At 52.3% G+C, this 26542-nt stretch overlaps 1 protein-coding gene across 1 annotated transcript in view; it reads right to left on the bottom strand.

Moving 5' to 3' along the window:
- The window catches only part of LRRC38 (leucine rich repeat containing 38), a 33787-nt gene extending 8606 nt beyond the window's left edge, over nt 1–25181 (bottom strand). Inside the window, exon 1 of the mRNA XM_019918799.2 lies at nt 24539–25181. Coding sequence (XP_019774358.1) covers nt 24539–25181 — 643 coding nt within the window. The remainder of the gene's footprint in view (nt 1–24538) is intronic.
- Nucleotides 25182–26542: the final 1361 nt, after the last annotated feature.

The following is a 26542-nucleotide window of genomic DNA, read 5'->3' as shown; positions in this document are numbered from 1 at the left end:
TCCCTCCTCCTCCTCCCTTTCCTTTCCTTCTCTGTCTTATTCTTTGCAATTTTAAAATTTTGGTAAAATATGCATAACATAATGGTTATCATTTTAACTATTTTTAAGTGTATAAATTCATTGGCATTAAGTACATATACCATGATGTATGACCATCACCACTATTTATTTCCAAAACTTTGTCATCCCCCAAACTCTGTACCCATTAAACCGTAACTCCCCTTGCCTCATTCCCAGCCCCTGGCAACCACTCCCTACTTTCTGTCTCCATGAACTGCCTAATCATATAAGTGGAATCATACAATATTTGTCATTTTGTGACTGGCTTATTTCACCTAGCATAATGTCTGCGAGGTCCAGCCATGTTGTAGCATGTATCAGAAATTCCTTCTTTTTTTTTTTTTTTTTTTTTTTTTTTTTGCGATACGCGGGCCTCTCACTGTTGTGGCCTCTCCCGTTGCAGAGCGCAGGCTCCAGACGTGCAGGCTCAGCGGCCATGGCTCACGGGCCCAGCCGTTCCACAGCATGTGGGATCTTCCCGAACCGGGGCACGAACCTGTGTCCCCTGCATCGGCAGGCGGACTCTCAACCACTGCGCCACCAGGGAAGCCCCAGAAGTTCCTTCTTTTTTAAGGCTGAATAATATTCCATTGTATGGTGACACCACATTTTGTTTATCCATTCATTACTGATGGGCACTTGGGTTGTCTCCACCTTTTGGCTATTGTAAATAATGCTGCTATAAACCTTGGCATACAATAGACTTGTTGAAGTCTCTGCTTTCAATTCTTTTAGGTACATAACTGAGAAGTGGAATTGAGGGATCAGATTGTAATTCTACATTTAATTTTTTGATGAACGACCATAGTGATTTCCGCTATGGCTACACAGTTTATACTCCCATAAACAGTGCACAAGAGGGGCCTTCCTTGATAGTGCAGTGGATGAGACTCTGCATTCCCAATGCAGGGGGCCCGGGTTCGATCCCTGGTCAGGGAACTAGATGCCGCAACTAAGAGTTTGTATGTCACAACTAAGGAGCCTGTGTGCCGCAACTAAGGAGCTGGCGAGCTGCATCTAAGGAGCCCACGAGCCGCAGTTAAGGAGCCCACCTGCCGCAACTAAGGAGCCCATGTGCTGCAACTAAGGAGCTGGTGAGCATCTACTAAGGAGCTCTGGAGCCACAACTAAGGAGCCCACCTGCTGCAACTAAGGAGCCCACGTGCTGCAACTAAGGAGCTGGTGAGCCGCAACTAAGGAGCCCTGGAGCTGCAACTAGGGAGCCCGCCTGCCACAACTAAGACCCGGCACAACCAAATAAAAATAAATAAATATTAAAAAAAAACAAAAACAGTGCACAAGGGTTCCAATTTCTCTATATCCTTGCCCACACGTGTTATTTTACATTTTAAAAAATGGCCATCCTAATGGAAGTGAAGTAGTATTCATTTTCCTGGTGGTTTTGATTTGCATTTCTCTACTGACTAGTGATATCCAGCATCCTTTCATGTGTTTATTGGCCTGCTCCTTCTTTTTAAATGAAGGCCATAGTCTCCTAATCAGCCTGCATGGGGCATTTCATCAAGGATTAGCAGCCATGTTGCAAAAGGTTGGTCCCAGGTAAGTCAAACCTGGGTAGAAAACAGGGCTGAGAAACCCTTGCGGGGGGACCCAGAGGCACACTGGGCAGATTTCTGAAAAGGAAGACTAGGCATATCTCCCAATCCAGTATCATTCACCTACTACTTCCTGCGCCTTCATCCACGCCCTAAACTGGGAAGAATGTGTGTGCAGGGGGTGGGTAGCATTTATTGAGCACCTGTTATGTTCTGATGCAGTGCACACCCCTTAACACACGTCATTTACAGTTGACCTCCAACTGGGAGGTGAGTGGCATTATCCTCAATTCATAGCTGAGGAAGCGGGTCTTAGAAATCTTTGGCAATTCACGTACTGTTAAATAGGGAAGCCCAAATTCAAACTATCCTCTCACTTTGTTTTACTCCAAAGCCTGTGTTTTTCCCGTCACTCTATGTTGTCTGTAACGCTGAAGAAAGTGACATCCTCAGCCTCAGGAAGTTTATAATCTGACAGAGGAGCCCAAACTAAAGTACATCAAGCAATGGGGAAGGAAGACAATATATGATTGAGACTCGACTTTGGGCTTTACAAATTCAGAGAATGAAGAGCCAGGGTGTGTGGAAGGTCTGGTAATACTCATCCGTATTTATGGAATGAACACATACCTTTGAGTTCAGGGGATTCCTGGGGAGGAATGAGAAAGGCATTGCAGGCAAGAGGCCCGGATGGAATCTGGAAGTGTGGGTGAGAATGACATTAGAGGCGCCCTCCTGGGCTAGAATAGCGACCCCCAAATACAATATCTTCCCAAATGGCTGCCACAGTGGCTGCGTGTGGAGTCGATGGAGCGTCATGGCCAGGATCTGAGAATCTGGATTAAGAGATTAAAGGATGGCAACGCTGAGTCAGGCTCAGATTGCAAAAGATTTTTTTTTTTTTTGTCCAAGCAACAATAGTGGTCTTTTATCTTAAGAATCTAAAAAAACATTCAAATCAGCAGATAAGGCAATGTTGTCACATGGAGACAACTGTCAGGCTGCCCTAATGCGACAGGACACATGCTGCGAGCCTGCTCACTCATTCATGTCACCTGCTGGCCCCTGTGCAGGCATGTGAGTGTGTAACCCCCTGGGGCAGTGTTTCTGCCTGTCCTGCATCCCAGAGGCAGCCAGGGACTGCAAGGCATGGGCATAAGTTTAGGGTAAGACCACCCGCCTGTGACTAAGATCTCTCGGAAGCCTAGAGTCTACAGCTATGATCCTCCGGCTTTTGACTTTTACATAATGGTACAAAAATTTTTAAAAATAAGAAATAGGGCTTCCCTGGTGGCGCAGTGGTTGAGAGTCCGCCTGCCGATGCAGGAGACACAGGTTCGTGCCTGGGTCCGGGAAGATCCCACATGCCGCGGAGCGGCTGGGCCCGTGAGCCATGGCCGCTGAGTCTGCGCGTCCGGAGCCTGGGCTCCGCAGCGGGAGAGGCCACAACAGTGAGAGGCCCACGTACCGCAAAAAATAATAAATAAATAAATAAATAAATTAATTAATTAAAATAACAAATAGAGGAGACTGACACAGGGCTGCAGCTGATAATTCTTCTCAGGACATTAAACACACTCACGCCATCATCATTTTATAAAAGAGAGAACATTGGTACACCATTAAAGTTAAGAAAGGCAGGATAACAGCAAATCAGTTAATACACTGGCCTTAAAAAACACTCACCACAGTGCCCTCATTGCTCTCATTTTGCCTGGAAAAAAATGACCACTGATAAAAGGCCACATTTGGGAAGCATCGTCATATTCCGTACTCTCTATCCCACCTGGAACAAGAGCCCGGGGACCACTTCCTTATTCTTCAAGACCAGAGGTACACCTGCAAACTACAGCTCCAGGCCCAAATCGCCCTTCCTTCCCTCTCCCACATGTATTTGTAAATAAAGTCTTACTGGAACACAGCCAGACCCCCTGGTTTACACATTAGCTAAGGCTGCTTTCGAGCTACAATGGTAAGTTTGAGTAGTTGCAAGAGATTCTATGGCTCACGAGGCCTAAAATATTTACTACCCAGCCCTTAATAGAAAGTTTGCCAACTCCTGTTCAAAACTCAACCCAGTAAACACCTCCTCTGGGAAGCCTGCCCTGAATGTTTCCTGTGCTCCCCCTTCCCCTGAATCAGACCCCTCCCTTCCTGGCCCCCCACACCTCCTCCACAAAAGTCAACTCCTCCACGGGGCGGCCTGTGTCTCTCACGTCTGCAGACACAGCTGCCAGCTCAGGGCCTGGCACACAGCACACGAACATCAGGAAAACTGGGAAAATCTAAAACAACTCAGAAATATCTGGGTGAGAAGGATCCTCGTGCATGGTTCCCAGCCGGGGTCCTGCAGGTGGGCTGGGGTTCTGTAAGCAAGGACTAGCTGTCAAAAGGCCAATCAGTCACTTGTCTGTGAGAAGGCCTCAGGGGCTATTTACTCGAACATGCAATTTGGTAGACAAAATCTTTCAAACTCAGGGTCTGGAAACATTAATACAATAGGTTCTTTACTGGCAAAAATGCTGGGAGCTATCAACTTTTGTGATTTCTCTGTCTTCTTCAGTGAAGTGCATCCGAGATGCGGAGACCTCTTCCTATTTACTACATATGATTTCTGAAATAATACTAGTAATAGCTGGTGGGTTCAATAGATAACTCAGTTCCCGCCCTGAGTTTAGAACTGAATGATTGAGAGACACAGGACTCAGGGGAAATAGGTGAGAACATCAGTTTTGTTACTGATAAAACTGCAGGAGCCTATGCTGTCTTCCTGTGTCTACCCTACTGGCTGCCCCAATTCTCCCTGCAGCAGCCAGAATGAGACTTTTACAGAAAAACTTATATCCCATCATTCTCCTGCTCAACACCTCCTACCACCACCGCCACTAAGGCTCCTCCTATTTCCCAAAGTGAAATCCACGATCCCTACCACTGTTCCCGCAAACCCCTCACTCCACCTTGCTTGCCATTCCTCAGACACGCCATGCACAGGCCTACCTCAGGGCCTTTGCACCTGTTCCCTCTGCCTGGCTCACTCCACTTCCTTAAGGTCTCTGTTCAGATGTCACTTTATCAGAGATGCTCTCCCCAGCCCCACGATCACTCCCCATCCCCTGTACCTGGCTTTATTTTTCTCTATGGGACCATCTGACATGGTATATGTGTATCTATCTGTTTATTTCCTGCTTCCCTGCCCCTCTCCACTCAATTGTCAGCTCTGGGAGGTCGGGCTTTTGGTTTTGTTCCCTGCTGTATTCCCAGTACCTAGAACTTTCAAAAGTATTTTTGAATGATGTATGAATAAAGACAGGATTGGAGAGCGTGGCTTAGTTGCATGGCCACAGAGGGGTTCCTAGACCACCTCCCCAAACAGACAGTCCATCCCACCTAATGGCTGATGGTGCTGGACAAGCACAGGTCCCTCCCTTGCAGGACAGAAGTCCTTTACGCTAAATCCATCGCCATATACCTTGCAGCTCACTAGGACGAAGAAGAAGCTGTATGTATTTCTCCCATGCTTTTCCCTCTTGGGAGGTGGAAACATTCACTGCTCTTTGGACACAGATGGAGCAGAACAAAGAGCTCTGCAAACAGTGAGGGCAAATCAGCTACAACCCCCTGCAGCCTTACCACATGCTGGGTAGTCTTCTAAGCATTGCACTGTCTACACTCCTCTAATCCATAAAACAAGCTCTGTGGCTAGTACTATAGTGACCCCGGTCAGCAGACAAAGAAGCTGAATGCTACTTCTGTTACCTGCTTCCGGTTCTCCAGCTGAGAAATGATGGAGCCAGGATTTGGAGTCAGGCGGTCTGACTCCAGAGCCTATGCTGTTAGCCGTTACCCTCCCCTATTGTCTTAAAAATGCTTGCACAAGTTATTGTGGGGATACTGAGACCCAGTGAGTCACAGACTTAAGCCAAAGCTGCCCAGGAAACTTGTAAACCCAGTTTGGAACCCACGTCACCTCCAGTGGTGGCCCAAGCCCAGAGTACTCCGCGGGGAGAGGTCATTCTAAAGGGTCTGGGTGTTGTCGTATTTCCTAGGACTGCGGTAACAAATTATCACAAACCAGGTGGCTTGAGACAAATTCGTTCTCTCGTAGTTGCTGAGGCCGGAAGTCCAAAATTAAAGTGCCCGAGGGCCAGGCTCCCTCTGAGGGCTCGAGGGGAGAATCCTTCCTGGCCTCTTCCAGCTCCTGGTGGCTCGTGGCATCCCTTGGCTTGTGGGAGCATCACTCGGATCTCTGCCTCTGTCGTCATGTGGCTTTCTGCTCTGTATCTCTTTCACATCTCTCTTTCTCTTACAAGCACACCTGTCATTGGATTTTAGGGCCCATCCTAAATCCAGGATGATCTCACCTCGAGATCCTTAACTCAGTTATATGGACAGACTCTTTTTCCAAATAAGGTCACCTTCATAGGTTCCAGGCATTAGGGCTTGGACATATCCCTTTGAAGGATGCAATTCAACCCAGTCCAGGTGTCTTATGTGTAACAGTCATTTGTCATCCTTCAGCTTCGCACCTCCATCTCTCCTCATTTGGAGTCCGCTCCCAGATTTCATTTTGGGCAATCACCTCTCACCCCATGGGTACGTCTTAGTGAGACTTTCTTCAAATGCATGGCCCCTCACCAGAGTCTCTCTGTCCCAATACACTGAAACTTGAGTGGACTGACCAAAAAATATGGCCAGAGCCCGTTCAATCCAGCAGCCCCGCCCTGGAGAACTCCTCAACTGGTTTTTCCTTTCCAGACTCCCAGGGCTGCCTCATTCTTTTCTGAGCCTGCTTCCCCAGCTTTCTCTTCAGTTCTGTGAATTACCTGACGTACCTGCAATGAGTCCTTTTCTTGCTTACATCAACCAGAGTTGGCTTCTGTTGTTTACAGTCAAGAGGCCCAATAACCAATGGATTATATGAAAACAGAGTCAGGTCAGCCCCTGTTCCACAGTCACAAATCATCTCACTCTGCCCTGCTGTCCCACAAAACCACGTGTTTGGCGGTTCCAGGCTCTGAAGGAAGTGCAATTGATTCTGTGCAACCCATCTCCCCTCCTAGGGAGACAACTCAGGGAACAGGCACGACTGATGGGAAGCTGAGTTCCTACCTTCTGTCTTGTTAGGGGTCTTCCTTCAACACAGACTGACCTTCCACTAAAACAAAGTGGGCTCTGGCTCGTTTGGGTCCAGGCGGAATGTGGTTCACTGCTCCTTTGCTTCAGAAGCACCTCCTTCTTTCCACCAGGCACACTCCGAAGAGATGGGCCATTCCTCGTGCAGGGTGGCTTGGCTCCCTGCCTGCTGCCGCCCTTCCTGGTCCTCTGCCCTTGACTGATGACATCTCCCCAGCAGCTGACACCTGAGCTGGAGAGCGTGAATTGCTGCCACTCTCCCGAAATAGATGGTGACACAGCAGAAGGCAGAGTAAGATTTATCTCTCGCCCATGCCAGCAAACAGGCCTGCAGCCAGGCCTTTCCCCTCATCTGGCCTCTCGGGAACTGCCACTAAGTGCTTTTTGTCATTAAAAATATATTTTTGCTTTCCTAATTCCACTTATTATGCAAAGCCTCTGTATACACTGAAACAATAGAAGTAAACAAAAAGAAGCGGGATAAAAGAACTCACAAATACATGTTTAACACACTGGCTTACACCTTGCTAGATTTTTTTCTTCTGTGTGTGCACGTACTCCCCGGAGTAGAAATACACTCCGCCACTCTGGTGGATAACCGTTCTGGGAACATCTTTCATTCCACCAATATAATTATCAAACATCATTTGTAATGGCTACAGCGTACTTTATTGTGCAGATGAGCCATGATTTACTTGCCCAATCACCGAATGTTTCCAGTTTTTTTCTTACTAGAAGCAAAGCTGCTATGAGTAGCACGTACACGTTTTAAATTATTTCCCCAAGACACATTCTGCCAAGTTGGAGGTTGTGTGAGAGTCCCCGAACTCACGCCCATAATGGATTTTGTCACTTTTTCATCTTTGCCAACCTGATAAGCCATAAAAGTGCACACTGGTGATTGAATTTGCATTTCTCTGATTACCAGGAGAGCTGACCATTGTATGGTGTGCTCACCACCCACTTGGAGTTGTTTTTCTGTAAAGTGCCTGCCCAAGACCTGTGCTAAGACCTTCGCAAGGCTTACCAAGGTACGAGAAGGCCCTGATGAGAAGAAACACTGGCGAGAGAGTCAGGCTGATCCCCTCCACCCAGCTCACCGCTGGCGCTACAGCTCCCAGGGAAGGGGGTTCCCTGTCCCACACCCGGGAGGAAGGACATTGTCCAGGACCACTGCTGTCGGTCCCATTGGCCTTGGCCAGAGTTCTCCACTGCCTCTTCCACTCTCCTCTTCTGCTCATTGGAGTAAGAGGGCTCGGCCTGGGCTGGTGAAACACCCAGCCAGGCCCTCCCTGCCAGCCTTCCAGAACCCAAACCCAAAGGACCAGGAAAAAGCAGCAGCTTTGGTTCTTTTACATACACAGCCAGACTTTCAGCCTCCTGATGTCACAGCGTCATACAGAGTTAGACTTGAAGGTGCCCCTCCCCAACGTCTCTCCTTTACTTTACAGATGAGAGGCCCAGAGAAGTTAGGCAGCTTGTCTAAGGTCACATGGAGTCTGGACAGAACCCAGGTCTCCTGACTCCCCGTTTAGTACTCTTTTGAGGCATCAGGTTCTTAGCTCACTACAAGCACCTGGAGTTGCATGTGCTGTGGCCCCTGCTGCAGCCACTGCGTGTTACACGGGAAGACTGCACGAGGGGGCATCGCAGATGGCAGGCAGGGCTTGCTCATGCTTCTGGGGAGCACGATGCTGGGGAACACCAGCTCTCATGTTTCACAGTGCTGACCTTTGCTCCCTACCACCACCTTCATTAAGTATCACCACATAGGGGAAAATTCCCACTTCTCACCGTATCAGCCGGCAGACACTTCATCTGATTAAGTAATCAGCTGATTTCTACTAGAGGAAGACGCAGCTGCAGTTTTGGGTCAAGCGCTCCTGCTTGGTTCTGGCTCCGCAGAGCATGTCCTGTAGAAGGGGCAGCACGGAAGAGTGGATCCTGCACCAGGGTTGAGACTTGTGTCTGCTGTCCTCCACTCCAGCCTGACTCCCACCCCGAACCTCAGGACACTGACATTAGTCACACACACAAGCATGGAAAACTGACTGACTCACAATGCGGTTTGCCCAGACTGTCCTCCCCCGGTAAGAAATGAGCAGAGATGATCCTGACAGCTTACACTTTTATTCTCTGGGAAGCTGGCAAGCATTTCCACTATCACCACCACTGCCATCAACTTGACCACCACCATTGCTATATCCACCATCTCTGCCGTGATGCCCACCTTGGCCAAGTCCACCATTTCCAAAATGATGCCCACTCCCCCATGTCCTCCACCTCCACCCTGAGGACCACCTCCCCATGTCCACCTTCTCTACCTCACCCATGTCCACCACGTCCACCCTGATGCCCACCTCCCCACATCTGCCATCTCCACCCTGATGTCCACCTCCCCATGTCCATCTTCTCTACCTCCCCATGTCCGCCATCTCCACCCTGATGCCCACCTCCAGTATTTCTACCACCATCACCACCAGGGCTGCCACCTCCATCATCCATCACAGACATTTGTTACAAGTTGGGCCCTGGGCTGAGGATACCAACCTGTGTCTAGTTATTACAACTGATGAACTGGTTAGAACCTTCTGGCAAGGCCAGCATGAGGAAGTCTAAGACTGGCCTCGTGAGCCTGGTACCTCCCACTACTCATGGTGATTGATGCTCTATACTGCTCAGAGTCACCCACTGGGCCTCCCTCCTTAGACCTGCCCTGCTGAGCACCCAGTGTCCCAAGTTAATCTCTGTCAGTGGACTCACTGGCCAGCTGGAAGAAGCGGTCCTGGGGGTGAGGAGGGGTGTGTGTGTTAAGCGGGCCCCCTCAGATTTCACTGTGGAGGTGACGTTCTATGGGGAAGTCATATTTATTGAAACTCATCGTTTGCCAGGAACTATGATAAGTACTTCACCATTACCGTGTCATTTAATCCTCTTTCTCCACAGCCCTTTTGAAGAGTGGTTCTCATCTGGGGGTGATTTTGCCCCTCAGTGGGCATTTGACGATGTCTGGAGATATCTTTGGTTCTCACACTAGGTGGGGTGCTACTGGCATCTACTGGGTAGAAGAAGGGATGTTACTAACCACCCAACAGTGCCAGGGTGACCCCCAAGGCGAAGAATTAGCCAGCCCATACTGCCCATGATGCCGACGCTGGGATGCCTGCTTTGGAGTATTTTTTTTGTAGCCCCATTTTTCTAATTTAAATTTTGTGGTAGAATTTGCCATCTTAACCATTTTTCAGCGTGCAGTTCTGTGGCATAAAGTACATTCACATTGTTGTGCTACTATCACCACCGTCCATCTCTAGAGCTCTTTTCATTCTGCAGAATTAAATCCCTGTTCCCATTAAACACTAACCCTCCATTCTTCCGTCCTCCCAGACGCTGGCAACTACAGTTCTGTGTCTATGAAATTTGCCTCTTCCAAGGTGCCTCAGATAAGTGGGATCATACAGTATTTGTCCTTTTATGACTGGCCCCTTTCACTTAGCATCACGTTCTCAGGTTCATCCATGTTGTAGTGTGTGTCAGAATTTCCCTCCTTTTAAGGCTAAACAATATTCTGTTGTATGCATGGACCACATTTTGGACATCATTCATCCATCGATGGACACTTGTGTTGCTCTCACCTTCTGGCTATTGTGAATAGTGCTGCTACGAACATGGGTGCAAATGTGGGGTAGGTTTTAGATGCAGAGACCAGGGCTCTAAGAAGCCGTGTGACTCACCTGAAGTCATACAAGTCGTCTGGGAGGGTCTGGACTTAAGGGCAGGCCTGGCTGTCATCACAGCCCATCCTCTCGCCACGACACCACGGTGTCCTCAGTCTTGGTCAGGCTCACTCACATATGGGTCATGGGTTGGACTTCACTTACCTTCCTCTCTCTGGAGTGACCTGGTGGCTGCCCCATCTGTGCTGCCCGTGACGACCACTCCAGGACATCTTCCCACGAGTGCTGGTACTTCCCTCTCAACCCATAAAGCTCTCTCTATGCCCCGGATGGCTCCGAAACAATTTACCAACACAGAAATTCTGATTTTTCTGGGAAGTCAGGAACCAGGCTGGTTTTTTTTTTTTTTTAGATTTACGCTTCCTCTGGCAGCGGGGACCAGGGGGAGCCCCAGGATCCCGGTGGCGGACACCTTCACCCTGCAGTTTTCAGCGGGTCCTGCCTCTGTGGCAACTGCTGTCACTGGGGCCAGAGTTGTGGGCTGTTGGGAAGTGACTTCAGGGTACGGCGTTTGGGGGACGGGGTCGTTAGAAACAACGTGTGCAGGTGGAGAGGATGCATCGTTATCTGACCCTCTCCTTTCACAGGTGGAGAAACTGGCCTGGGGAAGTGAAGTTACTTCCCCGTGGTGACAGAAAAATGCCCCCCAAATGACCACGTCCTAATTCCCGGAATCTGAGAAAATGTTACCTTTGAAGATATGATTAAGTTCAGGGTATGGACTGTCCAGGTGGCTCCAATGTAGTCACAAGGGTCCTTATAAGAGGGAGGAAGGTCAGAGTCAGAGAGGAGGTGTAAGGATGGAAACAGAGATCAGAATAATTCGGGGCCATTTACGGAGCCCAACAGCTGGTCGTCCCTCCTCATAGAGTGTCACAATCAGTGTCCGTGTAGTTCGTAACCATGGGTCCATCTTCAGAGGCCAAAACAAGTTGCTCACATTCAGTGACAGCTCCTCAGACATCAGGAGACAGGGGCTATGTCCTTCCACGTCTGTCCTTAGTTAAGCATCCATTTTCCTATGTCAATATGGTCTTATTCTCCAAATACAAAGAGTCTCTGGCAATTTCCAACAGACAGGAAGCCCAGGTAACTGCTTACAGGCTGCAGTTTGGTGAGGCCTGGGGGCTCCGGCCTTCCCTCCAGGCCTCCCCGCATCTGAAATTCTACACAGACTGTGCCTCCACAGTGAGCAGCGGTTCCCTCCTTCTGCCTTTACTGTATTTATTCCTGGTTAGCCCTCAAGTCACTACCACTTTGCTGAGAGTTAGTTTACCAAACTGTTTTCTCTAAGCAAGGGGAGTGGTTCTGGAGGCCACCTCCTCTCTGCTCTTCTCCCCTTTGCCTTGTGTTAGCATCCATCACTGAGTCATTCATTCAGTCAACAAATACATATTGAGCACCTAATATAGGCCAGCTCTGGGGTAAAAACAGTGAAAAAATCATTTGTGACTACAATTTAGTGAGGGGAACCAGACAGACCACGAGTAAATCAGTAATAGGTATTATGCAGCAGATGGTGACAGGTGTTATGGAGAAAGAGAAGCAAAGTGCGGAGGGAAGGAGAGCTGGAAGCGGCGGGTCGCAGGATTCAGTGGGGCTGGGAGGAAAGGCTTGGTGAGAAAATGGTATTTGAGCAAGCGGCTAAAAGGAATGAGGGAGAAAGTCATGCCGACATCAGGAAAGGGTGCTCCAGGTGGAGGGAGCAGCAAGTGCAAAGGCCCTGGGGTTGAAATATGCCTGGTGTGTTGGGGGAACAATAAGGGGTCTGGGTGCCTGGATCAGAGTGAATGAAAGGGGAGTCATAGGAAATTAGGCCAGAAAGAAAGGAGGAGGTCAGATCATGGGGGTGGGGGCTGCTTAGAAGCCCCTGGAAGAACCTTGGCTTCTAATCTCAGTGACATGGGAGTTACTGAAGAGTTCTGAGCAGAGGAAGGACGTGACTTGATATCTTTCTGGCAAGCAGGGAGGGGTCATTGTTCCAGATAAAGCTCTCAGAAGAGCAGAAAGTAGGAGCTGAACTTGCTTTCAACAGGTGTTTAGTCTACTCTGGTTTCCACTAATATGTTCGTCAGCTTTGATTTCCTCCAAGTCAAGGTTCTGAGTTGGCAAGACTCACTAAGTTTCGTTCTGCACCTAAAGCAGGAGCTGTGGACATGAGAGGGTGGGCTTGCGGATAAAGGACCTGGTTCTGTCATGATATTTAAGAAGCCCTGCAATGGTTGGTGACAAAGACCCTGGCTCATCCCTCCCTCTATCACTTCTTGGCTGGTGACCTTGGCCAAGTTACATTAACCTGTCTGTGCCTTGGAGTTCTCACCTGTAAAATGGGGTGCGCCTGGCACTGACCTCTTTGGAAGATACCCATAGAGCTACACTGTCCACTACAGTAGCCACCAGCCACATGTTGAGAACTTGATCACGGCCATTCTGGACTTAGATGTGCTGTGAGTATAAAACACACCCCGATTTTGAAGACTTTGTACGAAACAAAGAATGGAAAAGTATCTCATGAATGAGTTTTCTATTGATAAGTTGAAAGAATAGCATTTTGGAAGCGCTGGATTAAATAAAATACTGAAATTCATTTCACCTACTCGTTTGATTTACTTAAATGTGGCTACTAGCAAATTTAAAATTCTAGACGTGCTTTGAATCCTATTCCTACTGGGTGGAGCTGCCCTAGAGTGCTTAGCTCAGTGCCTGGAACATAGTAGACACGCAATAAATGGAGCCAATGGGAGAAGCCTGCTCAGGGCAGGAAGCAGGGACAGCCCTCAGCCACATAAACAAGCACCCGATTCGTTCCTTTAGAGCCTTATTTTCCCACATGCAAAGGAAGTGAAGCAACTGGTTCTTGACGTCATAAAATCCAAGGGCTGGATGCCATTTTGGAGGCTACCAAATCCATCCCCCTGCCTCTGGCAAGGAGGGTGTTTATCGTTATCCCCTGCAGTATCGTCCCAGGGCTGCCGTAACACAGCACCACAGACTGGGGGCTTTACAACAGAAATGTATTGTCTCATAGTTCTGAAGTCTAGAGGTCTGAGACCGAGGTGTGGGCAGGGCTGCTTCCTGCTGAGCGCTGTGACAGAGGCTGCTTCCCCTCTCCCAGCATCTGGTGGTTTGTTCGCAATTTTTGGCATTCCTTGGCTTGTAAAGGCATCACTGAGCTCAACCTTCACCTTCATCTGGTGTCTTTTTCTGCGTCCATCTGTGTTCAAACCTCCTCTTTGTTCTAAGGATACCAGTCATACTGGATTAGGGCCCACCCTAACGATCTCATCCTACTCAATTATATCTGCAATGACCCTTGTATTAATCATGACTTTTACATTCTATATTTTACATAGCTTTGGCATCTTGGGGCCTTGCCACCGGGGATGGACTGTCCCTCCCGGGGTTGGCCAGTTCCTAGAGACAGTAAACCCTCACCAGTGAGCACACCCTTGACATGCAAAGCTACCAACCCAAGTCCATACCGCACCCACCTCCTTTTATCAGGTTCTTGCAGTCCGAGACACTATCTCCCTGCCCTAAATCACCACAGGGCCAGGTACACGACAGCTAAGGATCACCCTTTTAGCCAGAGCCTCCTGAAATTATTCAAACTAGCCAACCCTTAACCTGCCTCCTCTGCTTACCCTGCCGTGCCCATTCCTTCCTGCAAAAACCACAATAAAGACTCTCACCTGTTTTTCCTTCCATTCCTTCTGTCTCCTGACCATCCCTAGTGCTTCCCTGTGTGGCCCTGCATGGCTTCCACTCTTCCTATTTCTAGAGATCTGTGAGTAGAAAACTTCATCCTTCAAGACAGTTATTCTGGGGCTTCCCTGGTGGCGCAGTGGTTGAGAATCTGCCTGCCGATGCAGGGGACATGGGTTCCAGCCCTGGTCTGGGAAGATCCCACATGCCGCGGAGCAGCTGGGCCCGTGAGCCACAACTACTGAGCCTGCGTGTCTGGAGCCTGTGCTCCGCAACAAGAGAGGCCACGATAGTGAGAGGCCCGTGCACTGCGATGAAGAGTGGACCCTACTTGCCGCAACTAGAGAAAGCCCTCGCACAGAAACGAAGACCCAACACAGCCAAAAATAAATAAATAAATTAAAAAAAATCTCCCCTAAGCATTAAATTCTTGTGATAAATTAAGCTTATATATATATATTAAAAAAAGACAGTTATTCTGCATGCCCCCAGTTTCTTCTAAAACTCTTTGACATCAGTATTTCCCTGATCTTTCAAATAAACCTCGGGGTAACAGATGAGGGAACCACAGCCCAGACAAGTCAGGTGACCTGCCCAGGTCAAGGAGGTGGCAGCAGGTCCAGGGTGTCCTGACTGTCAGCTCTAAGCTCTCAGCCCCTCAACGGGACCATGTGGCATCTTCATTTCTGATGCAGACGATCATTTATGTTGGTTATGTTTAAAAAGGGACATCATCTCGTTGGTGTCTTGTGCAAAAGCAATGGCATTCTTTCTAATAATGTGAGGGGAGGGCCTTTTCTTCACATGACGAGGGAGAAGAGAGGAACATACTTTTGCACCTACTGATTTGAAAGAGAGATACCAGGGTGATGGGGCCTATATGCCAAGGGAACCCACCCAGGAAACCTGTGCTGGGAGCTGGGGGCGAGCGGCTTCCAGACCCTCTCATCCTGCGACCCGGAGGAGGCTGGCTGGGGAGGGCACAGACCAAGCCAAAGTCAGAGACAGAAGAGGCCTTCGAGGTCATCTAGCCCCAGGGTCTAAAGCGTGTGGCTGGGGAGAGGAGCGCAGCCACCACCGTGTTCCGGGGGATCCGGCCAGCGCGGTGCCCTAGGTTGTTTCTCATGTGCATGTGGTTCCCTTCCTGCCCCTCCCTCTCTGATAACTCCCACCTACAGCCCCCAGGGGCGTCTGGGGTCACCACTCATGATCTAGAGCAACTGAGAAAGAGGACATGACACAGGTCGACTGCTGGCTAACAAGGAAGTGGGGACAGGGACCCCGATTCCTAGCTCTCTGGATCCTGAGTGACCCGCAGCTCCCTCAGGGTCCTGACTCCTGCCCTTGGCATTTATCCCATGACCAGCCCAGAGGATGGAAGAGATGAGGCACCCGGGGGCTCCTTGATGGGCAGCCTCTGAAGCAGAGGGGCCAGGCTGAGAGCCACTGGGAGGATGGGCTGTGAACACACAGATAATGCCCGTCTCCCTGGATTGTAGACATCTGGGATTTGACAGGAAAGGCTTAAATCCGGTGGGATTTGTAAGCCTGTTTGCACATTTCTATGAATTGGATAAGGAAGAAAAGAACAGCTTCTACGTGCAGTGCTGGCGGAAGCTGCACTCTGAGCATCTTCACATGACATCACTCGAGGTCAAAGGGCAGGTGCTATCACCTGCATTTGACAGAGGGAACACCAGGGCCCAGGAATGTCGGGGGATTTATCTGCCGTCAGACAGTTCACTGGAAGCTCGGCCACGGTCACGGCTGCCTAGCTGGATGTCTAGTGCATGGCCTGCCCAGCCCCCATCCCTAAGCTCTGCCCGCCAGAGCCTCCTCCCCGGACCTGGAAATTGGGACCAAGACAGCACAGTCTCGCGCAGCCTCAGCTGGTCTCGTGAACGGAGCAGCGTATTTTTGGCCACATGGATGGAAAAATACAGAAAGTCCATCAGTATATGAAGGGGGGTAAAAAAAGTGTGAGAAGCAGAGGGTGCAAAAAGGAGGCGCTGTGTTCCCTGCAGCCTCTCGGGTCTCAGCCACGAGCTCCCGGAGGCCTGACTGTTCAGGACTTGGGTTCCTGGTGACACCCACATGCTTACAAGACACCCTTCTGTCTGCTTATGTCAGAGGCAGCTGGTTTCCCATTCATCGGGGTAAACTGAGGTCGGCGGCCTCAGTGTCCTGAATTCCCCCCACCAGCCATTCTCATTGCACCTCGCAGAGCAGAGGCTAACAGACTCCCAGAATGAATGGCCGCCCCGCCGTCTTGCCAGCACTGCTCCAACAGATGGGGCGGGCACAGCTAGCTCCCTCCCGCCTTCGCAGTGGAGAGCCTGAGCCTCAGGACTTGACCAGGATCACACAGAATCTGCTGAAGGAGCTAGAGAACCCCTCTCTGGGCTCTGTCTTTGCTAAAAGGTGATCTGGATATCCTTGGCCGACCGAGGTCGGAGAGGGGGTATTTGGTGGGGACAAAAGCCAAGGCCAGTGATGTCGGCCTGTCCCCCCAATGGCCCTTGTGACACAGCCCTCGGGCGTGTGCATTCGTCCACTCACTCACACATGCCTACTGCCCCACGGAGCCCCTTCTACGCTGGGCATGGCCCCAGGCGCTGGGGACAGAGCAGGGAGCTTGCTGATCTGGCGCTCCTGTTTCTAGAGGGACAAGACTTGTGAACGAGATAATGTGGACTCAGTGAGCGAGACGCCACAGACACAACCAGCAGATATGACAACGAGGAGAGGGTGGGGACAGGACTGCTTGGGCGGGGTGGTCAGGGAAGGCCTCTCTGAGGACGGGACATCTCCTGGGGACGTGATGATGAGGAAGACGCAGCCATTTGGGTTGGGAAACGTCTTAGCAGGAGAGGGAGCCGTAAGTTAGGAGGTCCTGGTTGGTCACTGGCACCTGGCGTGTTCACGGGACAGAGGAGCCTCGTGGGACATAGGAGGGAGCTGGCTTGTTCTAAGTGCAATGGAAGCCAACAGAAGGTTTCCAAACATGCCACATACTGCACCAGCTGCTGGGGACTCAAGGACAAAAAGACACGGTTTGTGTCCTCAAAACAGGCCAGACCTGTGAACTGGCAAGCTCAAGTAGTGGCCATAGAGATAACACAGCATCCAATGAGGTCACACAGGCCAGACTCCCAACCCAGCCTTGAGGCCCAGAGGGTTGGAGGCTGGAAGGCCAAGTAAAAACCAGAAGGGCAGAGAAGCAGAGGTGGGGAAGGGCGGGAGGGAAGAATCGGGGACCTGGCTGGCACCGTTTGGGCAAAGACCCGAGGGCAGGAGCCCAGGACACTCCCAGGACTGGACTGACACACTCTGCTGTTCTCCTACAGTGACCAAGTTCAGGATACGGTTTGGCTCACATAACCGTGAACACACCCAATTTTGGTCCTCACGACAGCCCACCCACGAGGAGGCCCTTCTGTGCCATCATCACACTGTCAGCCCAAAGGTGACAAGGCCTGCCAAGCACCTCACTCCCAGCTACCTCGGAGACCACGGGATTCTGGGACAGCAGGCACTGGACGGCCACTTGCCTGAAAGGCCTATGCCTTTGGGTATCTGAGTCAGATGGCAGCCTGTCAGCTTCAGGTAACAGTGACACTGACCTCTCCAGAGCAAATCCCCAACTACCTGTGCTCCCCCGGGACTGTCCTAGCTGGGAAGGAAGGCGGGTCCTCTGTCCGCTAGCCCGGCAATGAGGTCGCCCTTTGAGTTAATTGATAGAACAGCAGGATGAAGGTGACATTTCCAGAAAGATCCAACGTTTGGGACAGAGTAGCGGGACCGGGTGGGGCTCTCCAGGGAGAAGAGAGACAGGGCAGGGCTGTCTCAGGTCATGTTTGCAGTTGACTCTCCCCCGGACTCCAGATCGTGGTGTCTGTAGAAGCTGACACCTGACTGGGACACGGGATGGTGAGAAAGGTGACGCCGGGGAATCAACTCTAATTAAGACATAAGTTAAAAACACATGAGCCTATGACGCCAGGACATGTACAGGCCTGTGAACCGCAGGAGGAGGCCCCTTGCAAGAGCGAGCAAGACCTCAGTCAACCTCTGCCAGCAACGTGGTTCTCTTAAGTGTAAAACACAAGGGAGCGGTCCACTCCGCTGGCGAGCAAATCATGCAAATTATAGCAATAAGGGGATGTCATTGTTCTGTCTATTAAATTCGAAAGCATGTTTAAAAATAATAATACAGGGCTTCCCTGGTGGCGCAGTGGTTGGGAGTCCGCCTGCTGATGCAGGGGATGCGGGTTCGTGCCCCGGTCCGGGAAGATCCCACATGCCGCGGAGCGGCTGGGCCCGTGAGCCATGGCCGCTGGGCCTGCGCATCCGGAGCCTGTGCTCCGCAACGGGAGAGGCCACAGCAGTGAGAGGCCCGCGTACCGCAAAAAATAAAAAAAATAAAATAATAATACATAAACCTGGGAGAGGCACAGTGAGACAGGTACTTTCCATTTGCCAACAGAGCCTGCTGTCTGGGGTGCAATTAGGCAAAAATGTATCCAGAGGTTTAACATAACCATAGACTCTGACCTGGTGATTCCACCTCAAAGAATCCACCCCAGAGAAATAACCGGAGATGTCCACAAATTTACATGAATGAGGATGTTCAGTTCAGCACCGTGTATATACAAAACAGAAAAAAAAAAACAATGCACATTTCTAACAACAGGAGACAGGTTCAATGACTAGACATAAAATGACCTCTTGCATGACCGTAAAATGTTAAATTTTCAAAGAGCTATAACGACAAGTAACTCTCACAACTCAGCAAGAGGAAAAGAGTCAGTAATAAGATATATAGTATAATATCAATTTGTTTAAAATATATATATATGCATAAGAATAAAACCAGAACTAAACACAGTAAAACTTTCGTAGCAGTGGGATTCTGCGTGGTTTTTATTCTCTTCATGATATTTATCTACATTTCCCAAGTCTACAAAGGACCTGTTATTTTATAATCAGAAAAATAAAATGCTTTTATTTTCAAAGAAAACGAGTCACCTGGGCGAAAAGGACCTGTGTGACCTCCAGGCAAGCATCAGCTTGTGCTCCTTTGGCTGAATTACTGTTTCTTTTGTCAGTATGACAACAAGTCCCCACTCATCTGACCAAATCAGGCCCTCACGGCATCTGACATCAGGAAAGGGAGGTGGAGTTACTGGGAGATTGGGGGGCGGGCTCCCCCAGAAGGCCGCGAGTCTGGCCTGCTAAGCAGGCAGGGTTAGTGATATAACTGGTGAGCACCCCACTTGCCATGAACCCCCTCCTCGACAGGACTCTGCCTGCAGGGTCCACCCTGCAGGGGCTGAGCCACACCACAGAATGCCCGGGTGCTCCAGGCACTACAGTGGACCTTGTCTCGGAGGCTTGTACCCACCCAAGGGGCCAGGGTGAACAGACTCAAGGCATGACGTGCAGCCGTGTTTAATTTCCCCCCAGTCCCCGCTTCTCCCAGCCCTTGCCTCCCCACAGCCTCCCTTGTCAAGGTCCCAGTTGCAGCTCAGATCTCTCCCCTGGGGCTGTGGGCTGTGTCCTGCAGGCCACACGAAGCCACGGCTGCAAAGGGAGGTGACAGAAGGTGCCTCACTATTCGGCACCCCTCACCCCCAGGCCCCAGCTCCTGCTTGGGCTTCTCCCATAATACACACTCAGGGCTCCGTGCGGTCTGTGTCCCCGGGGAAGCCTGCTGGCTCCATGCACCTCTGAGCACAGAGACAGCCCCTTGCCTGCCGGCTATGGTTCCTCATACCCAAGGCTGGGACATGTGAGATGTCCTGTGAGCCCACAGCCCCGGGCTGCCTGAGTGATCTGCCCCCTCCCCACCGCACAGAGACTACGGCCACCTGGATTCCAACAGAGGGGTCTCTGGAGGGACCTGTTCTCCCCAGGCCTCAACTTCCCAAACTTTAAGACACAGACAGTCTTCCCTTCCCTTGAAACCATAGAACTTTAGAGTTGGAAGGAACCTTAAAGTCCTCCTACCCATACTCCTTTGTTTACCAAAGAAAAATCTGAGACACAGAGAGACAGGAAAGTCGTATAACGTCACACAGCATTTCCACAGCTGCAGCAAAATGACTTCCCCCTCCAGCACAGTTTTCAAGCTTTAGTGAGTGTGCACTGCAAGCCCCTTTCAGGGGCTGGGGGTGGGGGGAATTAAAATGCAGATTCCCGGGCCTCACCCCCCAGGCACACATCCAGTAGGTCTGGGGGCCCAGGAATCTGCATGTCAAACAAGCTCCCTAGGTGATTAGCACACAGGTTTCTCATCACCCGTGTGTTTTCATTCCCTACCCACCTCACTGGGCTGCTGTAATGGGAAGGCAATGGGAGGGGCTGGAGGGCTTTTTAAAGATCACTGTCTGCTGAGAAGGTGCTCATGCTTCCCTGTTTCCCCACACCTTCCCCATCTCTCCCTCTCTATCCTGCTGGTCACTTGAGCGATTTCCCAGGTCTCTTGCTTCCAGGTCTGGAGCCCTTCTACTGAAAGAGGGATGGTCACTGTTCCCTTGATGGTATACTGTCCCACTTGGCCCAGGACCTACTATCTACTGGGAGAACCACCAGACCAGGTGCAGAATCTGGGGCTGGAAGGTCAGCTGTCACCCATGAGAGTCGGGGATGGTAGGACAGTGCTGGGGCTATTCTCACCCTCCAGAAATTATCAGGAGTGGGGTCAGACGCTCCTGAGTGCAAGCTCTTCTCAGTCACTAACGATGTGACCTTTGCACCTCGTTTGCTTCTTGTTGGGGAAGTTGTGGGTAAAGGTACTTGCCAGGCGCAGGTATTGTATTAAAAGAGACGGCACTTGTAAACCACAAACCACCGCCATAAGGTAGGGCCACCGGGCAAAACACAGGACGGCCAGTGACGTGAATTTCAGAAGAACAGCAAGTAATCCTGTGTGTGAGAATATCCCAACGTGGCACGGGACACACTGATACTAAAATATTATGCCGCGTTGATCTGAAATTCAGAGTGAATTGGGCATCCTGGAGTTTTGCTCGTTTGTTTGCTTGTTTGGGGTTGGTTTGCTTGTTTGCTGTCGCTAAGGGGGCCAGTGGGCATTCTGGCAGGCGTCCCCTTGCTCTCTTCCTTCAGACCCAGCACCGGCAGGCCGGCTCCCCCTGAGTCCTCAGACCCAGATGCCTCCGTGCCCCGCCTCCCCATCAAGCCCTGGGGAGCCTGCACAGAGGGGACCGGCTGCCCCGACGGGTGGCTGAGCGCTCCCATTAGCAAGGAGGCTCACTGGCAGACGATCACATTTTTTTTTTTTTTTTGCGGTACGCGGGTCTCTCACTGTTGTGGCCTCTCCCGCTGCGGAGCACAGGCTCGGGACGCGCAGGCTCAGCGGCCATGGCTCACGGGCTCAGCCGCTCCACGGCATGTGGGATCTTCCCGGACCGGGACCGGGACACGAACCCGTGTGCCCTGCATCGGCAGGCGGACTCTCAACCACTGCACCACCAGGGAAGCCCCGATCACATTTTTTGTGCTGTCAGGGCTAGTCAAGGTCACTTGCTCAAGGTCACTTGTTCAATTTGCTTCTCTGGGGGAGGAGGGACAGGGGAAGTGAAGGAAAGACAATGAGGGTGGGTCCCCTCTGCTCCTTCCTCTGAATTCCCTCCCCTGGGTGCCCGCCTAGAAAGCCTTGGAGCTTGTGCCCCATGGTGCCTGGCTTTCCTTCGTGGGAAGTGGGTAGTCAGCGTGGCCAGGGGCGGGGGGCGGGGAGCCAGGAGGCCCTGGTGCACTCCCAGCTGCTTCTAACTCTCTGTGTGACCTTGGGCAAGTCACTCGCATCACCTCTCTGGGCCTTCCAGAGAAAACGGGGTAATAGTAACAGCACTAATGCTTATTAGTACATACTGTCTGTCAGGCACTGCTCTAAGTACTTTATAGATAATACCCTTTCAATCCTCCGAACTAGTGAGAAGTAGAGGCAGGATTTGAACTAAGCAGCTCTGTGCCAGAGTCTGGGCACTTGGCCCCCTTGCCCGCTGCACCTGTGAAAATATGAGAGGCCCAAATGCAGAAGGAGGAGGGAAGGGGGTGACTGACACCTAGCGATCACCTAGATCATCTACTCCTTGCTAAGATTACCACACCCTCGACAGAGCTGACTTCGCGCAACCCTCGCCGCAAACACGCTGTGGGATTTTGATCTTCAGTCTGAAGTCAGAGGCAGGGAAACGGAGGCACAAAGAAGGTCAGGGACTTGTCTAGGGTCATAATCTGAGTCTACGTGGGAGCTCAGCTCTCCCACGCCAAGGCCTGGGCTAGGTGCTTCGCAACCGCCCCACTTCCGGTTCACAGAGCTCGGGACGCTGCTCTGGCCACAGAACATGGGCAGTGAGGTCAGAGCTGCTCTCAGTGCTTCACCTCAGGAGATGCCGGAAGCCCCCATGCTGCCATGCTGCTGTCTCCGTCCTCTCCCCGCCTGAATGAGACCAACTCTTCCCCAGGGCCTGGACACTGTTCCTTGCTCTGGACCCGTCCATCCTTACCCCCAGCCACACATCCTCATCTGATGGCTCTTCGCTTTCCTACATTACAGACAGTAGGAAGGATAACATTTTATATTCTTTGCTCTTTAATTTACCCGCTTTATCTTGACAATCACTGGTCAGGTGGATTGGTCAGCACCACTGTGTCCCAATTTCACACAGGAGGAAGAGGAGGTTCAAAGAACTTTCCCAGAGTCACCCAGTTTTTAAGCCAGGACTCCAGTGTATACCTTCCAACCCAGGGCTCTGTAGAGGCCTCAGAGGGCAACCAAAGTACTGTAAAGATGACGAGACCGAAGCCCAGACAGGATACCTGTCCCGGTCAAGGTCACAGCCAGCCACGGCACAACTGAGACTGAAATCCACAGCTCCTGACCCATCACCCCTAGCCCTCGAGTGAATGATGGTGGGAGCCAATGACAGCACCTCAACTGACAGCTGGGGTTCATGATGCCAACTCTACCAAGAAGCAAAGGCAGATGCCATGAGAACCAAGGGGAACCGCCGTTCAACAGTGACGTCTGCATCTGGACCTTCCTGTCTTCTGGTGGGGAGGGTCTGGGGAGTGAGTGAAGGCAAAGTTTAAAGTCAGGCGACTCTGTACCTTGCAGGTCAGATCTTTTTATGACTTGCTCATGTGGGAGAGCCAGCCTGGGCTTAAAGTTCCAGCTCAGGGACCCGTGTCTGCAGAGAAGTGACGGCCCCTGATACCTGGGATTTGTGCTAGTGACAGTACAGAATGAATAAGCGAGCACAGGAATTCCGGACACAGATGAGCAGCATTTCTGAATTCTCAATAAATGGAAAAAATATATATTTACCCATGATAAATCCACCTCTATGTCACCTTTTATACTGTGGGTCTTTCAGCTCTGGTTCCTGTTCTGACAAACCCTCGGGGTCAAGGTGGGAGGTGGAGTCTGGCTCTGAGAGGTCGCTGCTCACATGCTCACCAGGGGAAGCCTGGAATCCACTGAAAATAAGGGCATTTCACCCGCTCCCTGTCATGGGGCTCATTCTTATGTATGCTGGAGTCCCCTCTCCTCAGCTCTGCCTTTGCTTCCTTCCCACTGGCCTTCACAGGCTCTCTTACCTGCTGTGCCCTTATGTTCCTGTCTGCCAGGTGGGGACGTATGTCCATGTCACTGCCAGAAAAGTGCACGAGGCAAGCAAAGGGTGCCCCAGCCCACAAGACTGTTCAGCAATTTCACGTCTGGGCTGAAAAGCTACTGAACGGCCAATCTTTACTGCATGACTGGCTCTTAGCAAGCTGCTGCTTTTCCTCACCAGGAATATTCCTCACTCCTTTTAGACAAAGAGCAAACTGGGAGCTGAGAAACAAAGACCTACTCAGGTTACAGAAGCCCTTGGAGAGCTCTTAGAACTGGTGGGCTCCCTCCCCATGTTCAGTGTAGTGAGATGGGTGCTGAAATGCTACCCACGGAGTAGGGTGTCTTCCACTTAGGAGGGGCCCAGAAATAACCCACACCCACCAGTACTAGGACCCAAAGCCCCACAGGATGATCTCGGAAATCCAGGTCCCAAATACTACTGGAGAAACGGGGGAAAGCAGGGCAACCAGGCCCAGAATCTCCAGAGAATCCCAGATGTGTCCCTCCCCACTTCCCTTCCCTAGCAGAGTCCCAGGGAAAGTTCTGGGAACCTGGGAGGGTTACACCGGGAGCAACTCTCATCCAGGACAGTGGCCGTGGGCGCCCAGGCCTCCCCTTCCAGGCTCAACGCGAGGCCGCTGCCCTAGGCTCTCCCCACGCGCTCTGCCTCACTCCTTCCCGCCTCCCGGTCCGGCCGGCAGGCTCACCTTTGGGCAGCTTGGACACGTTCTCCTGGATCCAGGAGAAGAGGTGGGCGAAGTCGCAGTCGCAGAGCCAGGGGTTCCCGTCCAGGCGCAGGGTGCGCAGCGCAGGCAGCGCGGCCAGGGCGGCCACGTTGAGGCTGCGCAGGTTGTTGTCGTTGAGCTCCAGCACCTGCAGCGACTCCAGGGTTTCGAAGGCGGCCTCGTGCACGCCCGCCAGGTTGTTGTTGGCCAGGCTCAGCTTGACCAGCCTCCCGGCCGAGCGGAAGGCGCCGGCGCCCAGCTGGGTCAGGTTGTTGTAGCTGAGGTCGAGGAAGGCGAGCTTGGCCGAGCCGCTGAACGTGCCCTCCTCCAGAGAGCGCAGAGAGTTGTTCCTGAAATCCAGGTAGACCAGGTCGCCGTAGAAGATGAAGAAGCCCTCGGGGATGTGCTGGATGCGGTTACCGGCCACCAGAAGCTTGCGCACGTCCAGGGGGAAGGGGTCGGGCACGCTGGGCAGCCCGCGGTCGCGGCAGTCCACGGTGTGCGGATCGGTGCAGGCGCAGCCCGCGGGGCACGCGGGTCCTGGCGGGAGCAGCAGCAGGAGGCTGCAGAGCCCCAGCGCGGCGCCGGCGCCGGCGGGGGCGCGGGGCGCGGCGCGGGGGCGCATAGCCGGGACCCGCGCGAGCGGCGGCGACGCGGACGCGGCTCTGGGGCCGAGCCCTGGCGCGGGGCGGCGCGCGGGGTTCCGGCGGCCAGACGCTGGGAGCCGGAGGGCTGCCGGGGCGGGGAGGGCTTGCGCCCGGGCGCGCGGGGCGATGGAGCGCAGCGCGGACCGACCAGGGGAGCCCGGGAGGCTCGGGCGGAGGGGGCAGCTCCGGGGAGGGAGGGCCGAGGGACTCGCGAAGGATTTACCCGAACAGGAAATTAACCCTCTGGAAAATCCCGGGAGAGAGGCGGGAGCGGCAGGGGTGGCGGAGTGGCCGTCCCAAACGCGGCCCCGCCCGGGCAGCTTATTTCCGACACCGGGCAATAAGACCTGTCTCGCGGACTTGGCGCGGAACACTCGACGACCAAGTTCAGTGACCAAGCGCCCCCAGCCCCAGTGGATTTCAGAGGGCGTGTCACGGTCGTGCGCCCCGCACCCCCGCGCCCGCCTGGTGCCAAAGCGCGCTCCCCGCGCGCCACCCCTTGCAAAAGGGAGCGCGACCTGGGTCCCTCTGGCTCTGCGCCAGGGCATTCCCGGCGGGCTCTCTCGGGCCGCGCCAGGGGCTGTTGATCCGGGGTTGGGCGGGGCTCCAGAGGGCTCCAGGGAGCTCCAGGGTGGCTGGTCCTCCTTCCACCTTTCCTCCACCGGCACTTAACCCATCTCAGTGAGACAGGCGGGGTCAACCAGGGGGCGCTGCCAGGGCCCCCGCTGTGGCCCGAAGGAAAGCCAGGGGCCAGTCAGCAGTTTCCACGCTGGCCCTGAGTTTGTCGGGGAACTGGCAGCCACCCGGGCGCGGATCTGCTGCTGATCTAACCAAGGCCCAGCCGAGAGGCTCCCTCAGAGGCCTCAGAGGCCAGGGTTCCCAGCTGTGTGGCCTCAGTTCCAGTGCTTCCACACTCTGGACCCCGTGTGCCCCATCTGTAAGATGGGAAAAGGTAATATGCATGACACCAGCTTTGGGGGAGGAACACAGAGTCAAGAAACAGAGTTTAAAAATGATCTTTTCGGGCTTCCCTGGTGGCGCAGTGGTTGAGAATCCGCCTGTCGATGCGGGGGACGCGGGTTCGTGCCCTGGTCCGGGAATATCCCGCGTGCCGCGGAGCGGCTGGGCCCGTGGGTCTTGGCCGTTGGGACTGCGCATCCGGAGCCTGTGCTCCGCAGCGGAAGAGGCCACAACAGTGAGAGGCCCGCGTACCGCAAAAAAATAAATAATAAAAAATAAATAAAAATGATCTTTTCCCTCTTAATTTCTACTCCATCCTCAACCAGCCCCCAGCTTTGGTCCCCAAGGAAGGTGGTCAGGGCGGTGCCAAGGCTGGAAG

This window comes from Tursiops truncatus, chromosome 1, assembly GCF_011762595.2.
Source record: "Tursiops truncatus isolate mTurTru1 chromosome 1, mTurTru1.mat.Y, whole genome shotgun sequence".
Lineage (NCBI taxonomy): Eukaryota > Metazoa > Chordata > Mammalia > Artiodactyla > Delphinidae > Tursiops > Tursiops truncatus.
Note: the sequence above shows the minus strand (reverse complement) of the source record. Positions and strands in the feature narration are given on the sequence as shown.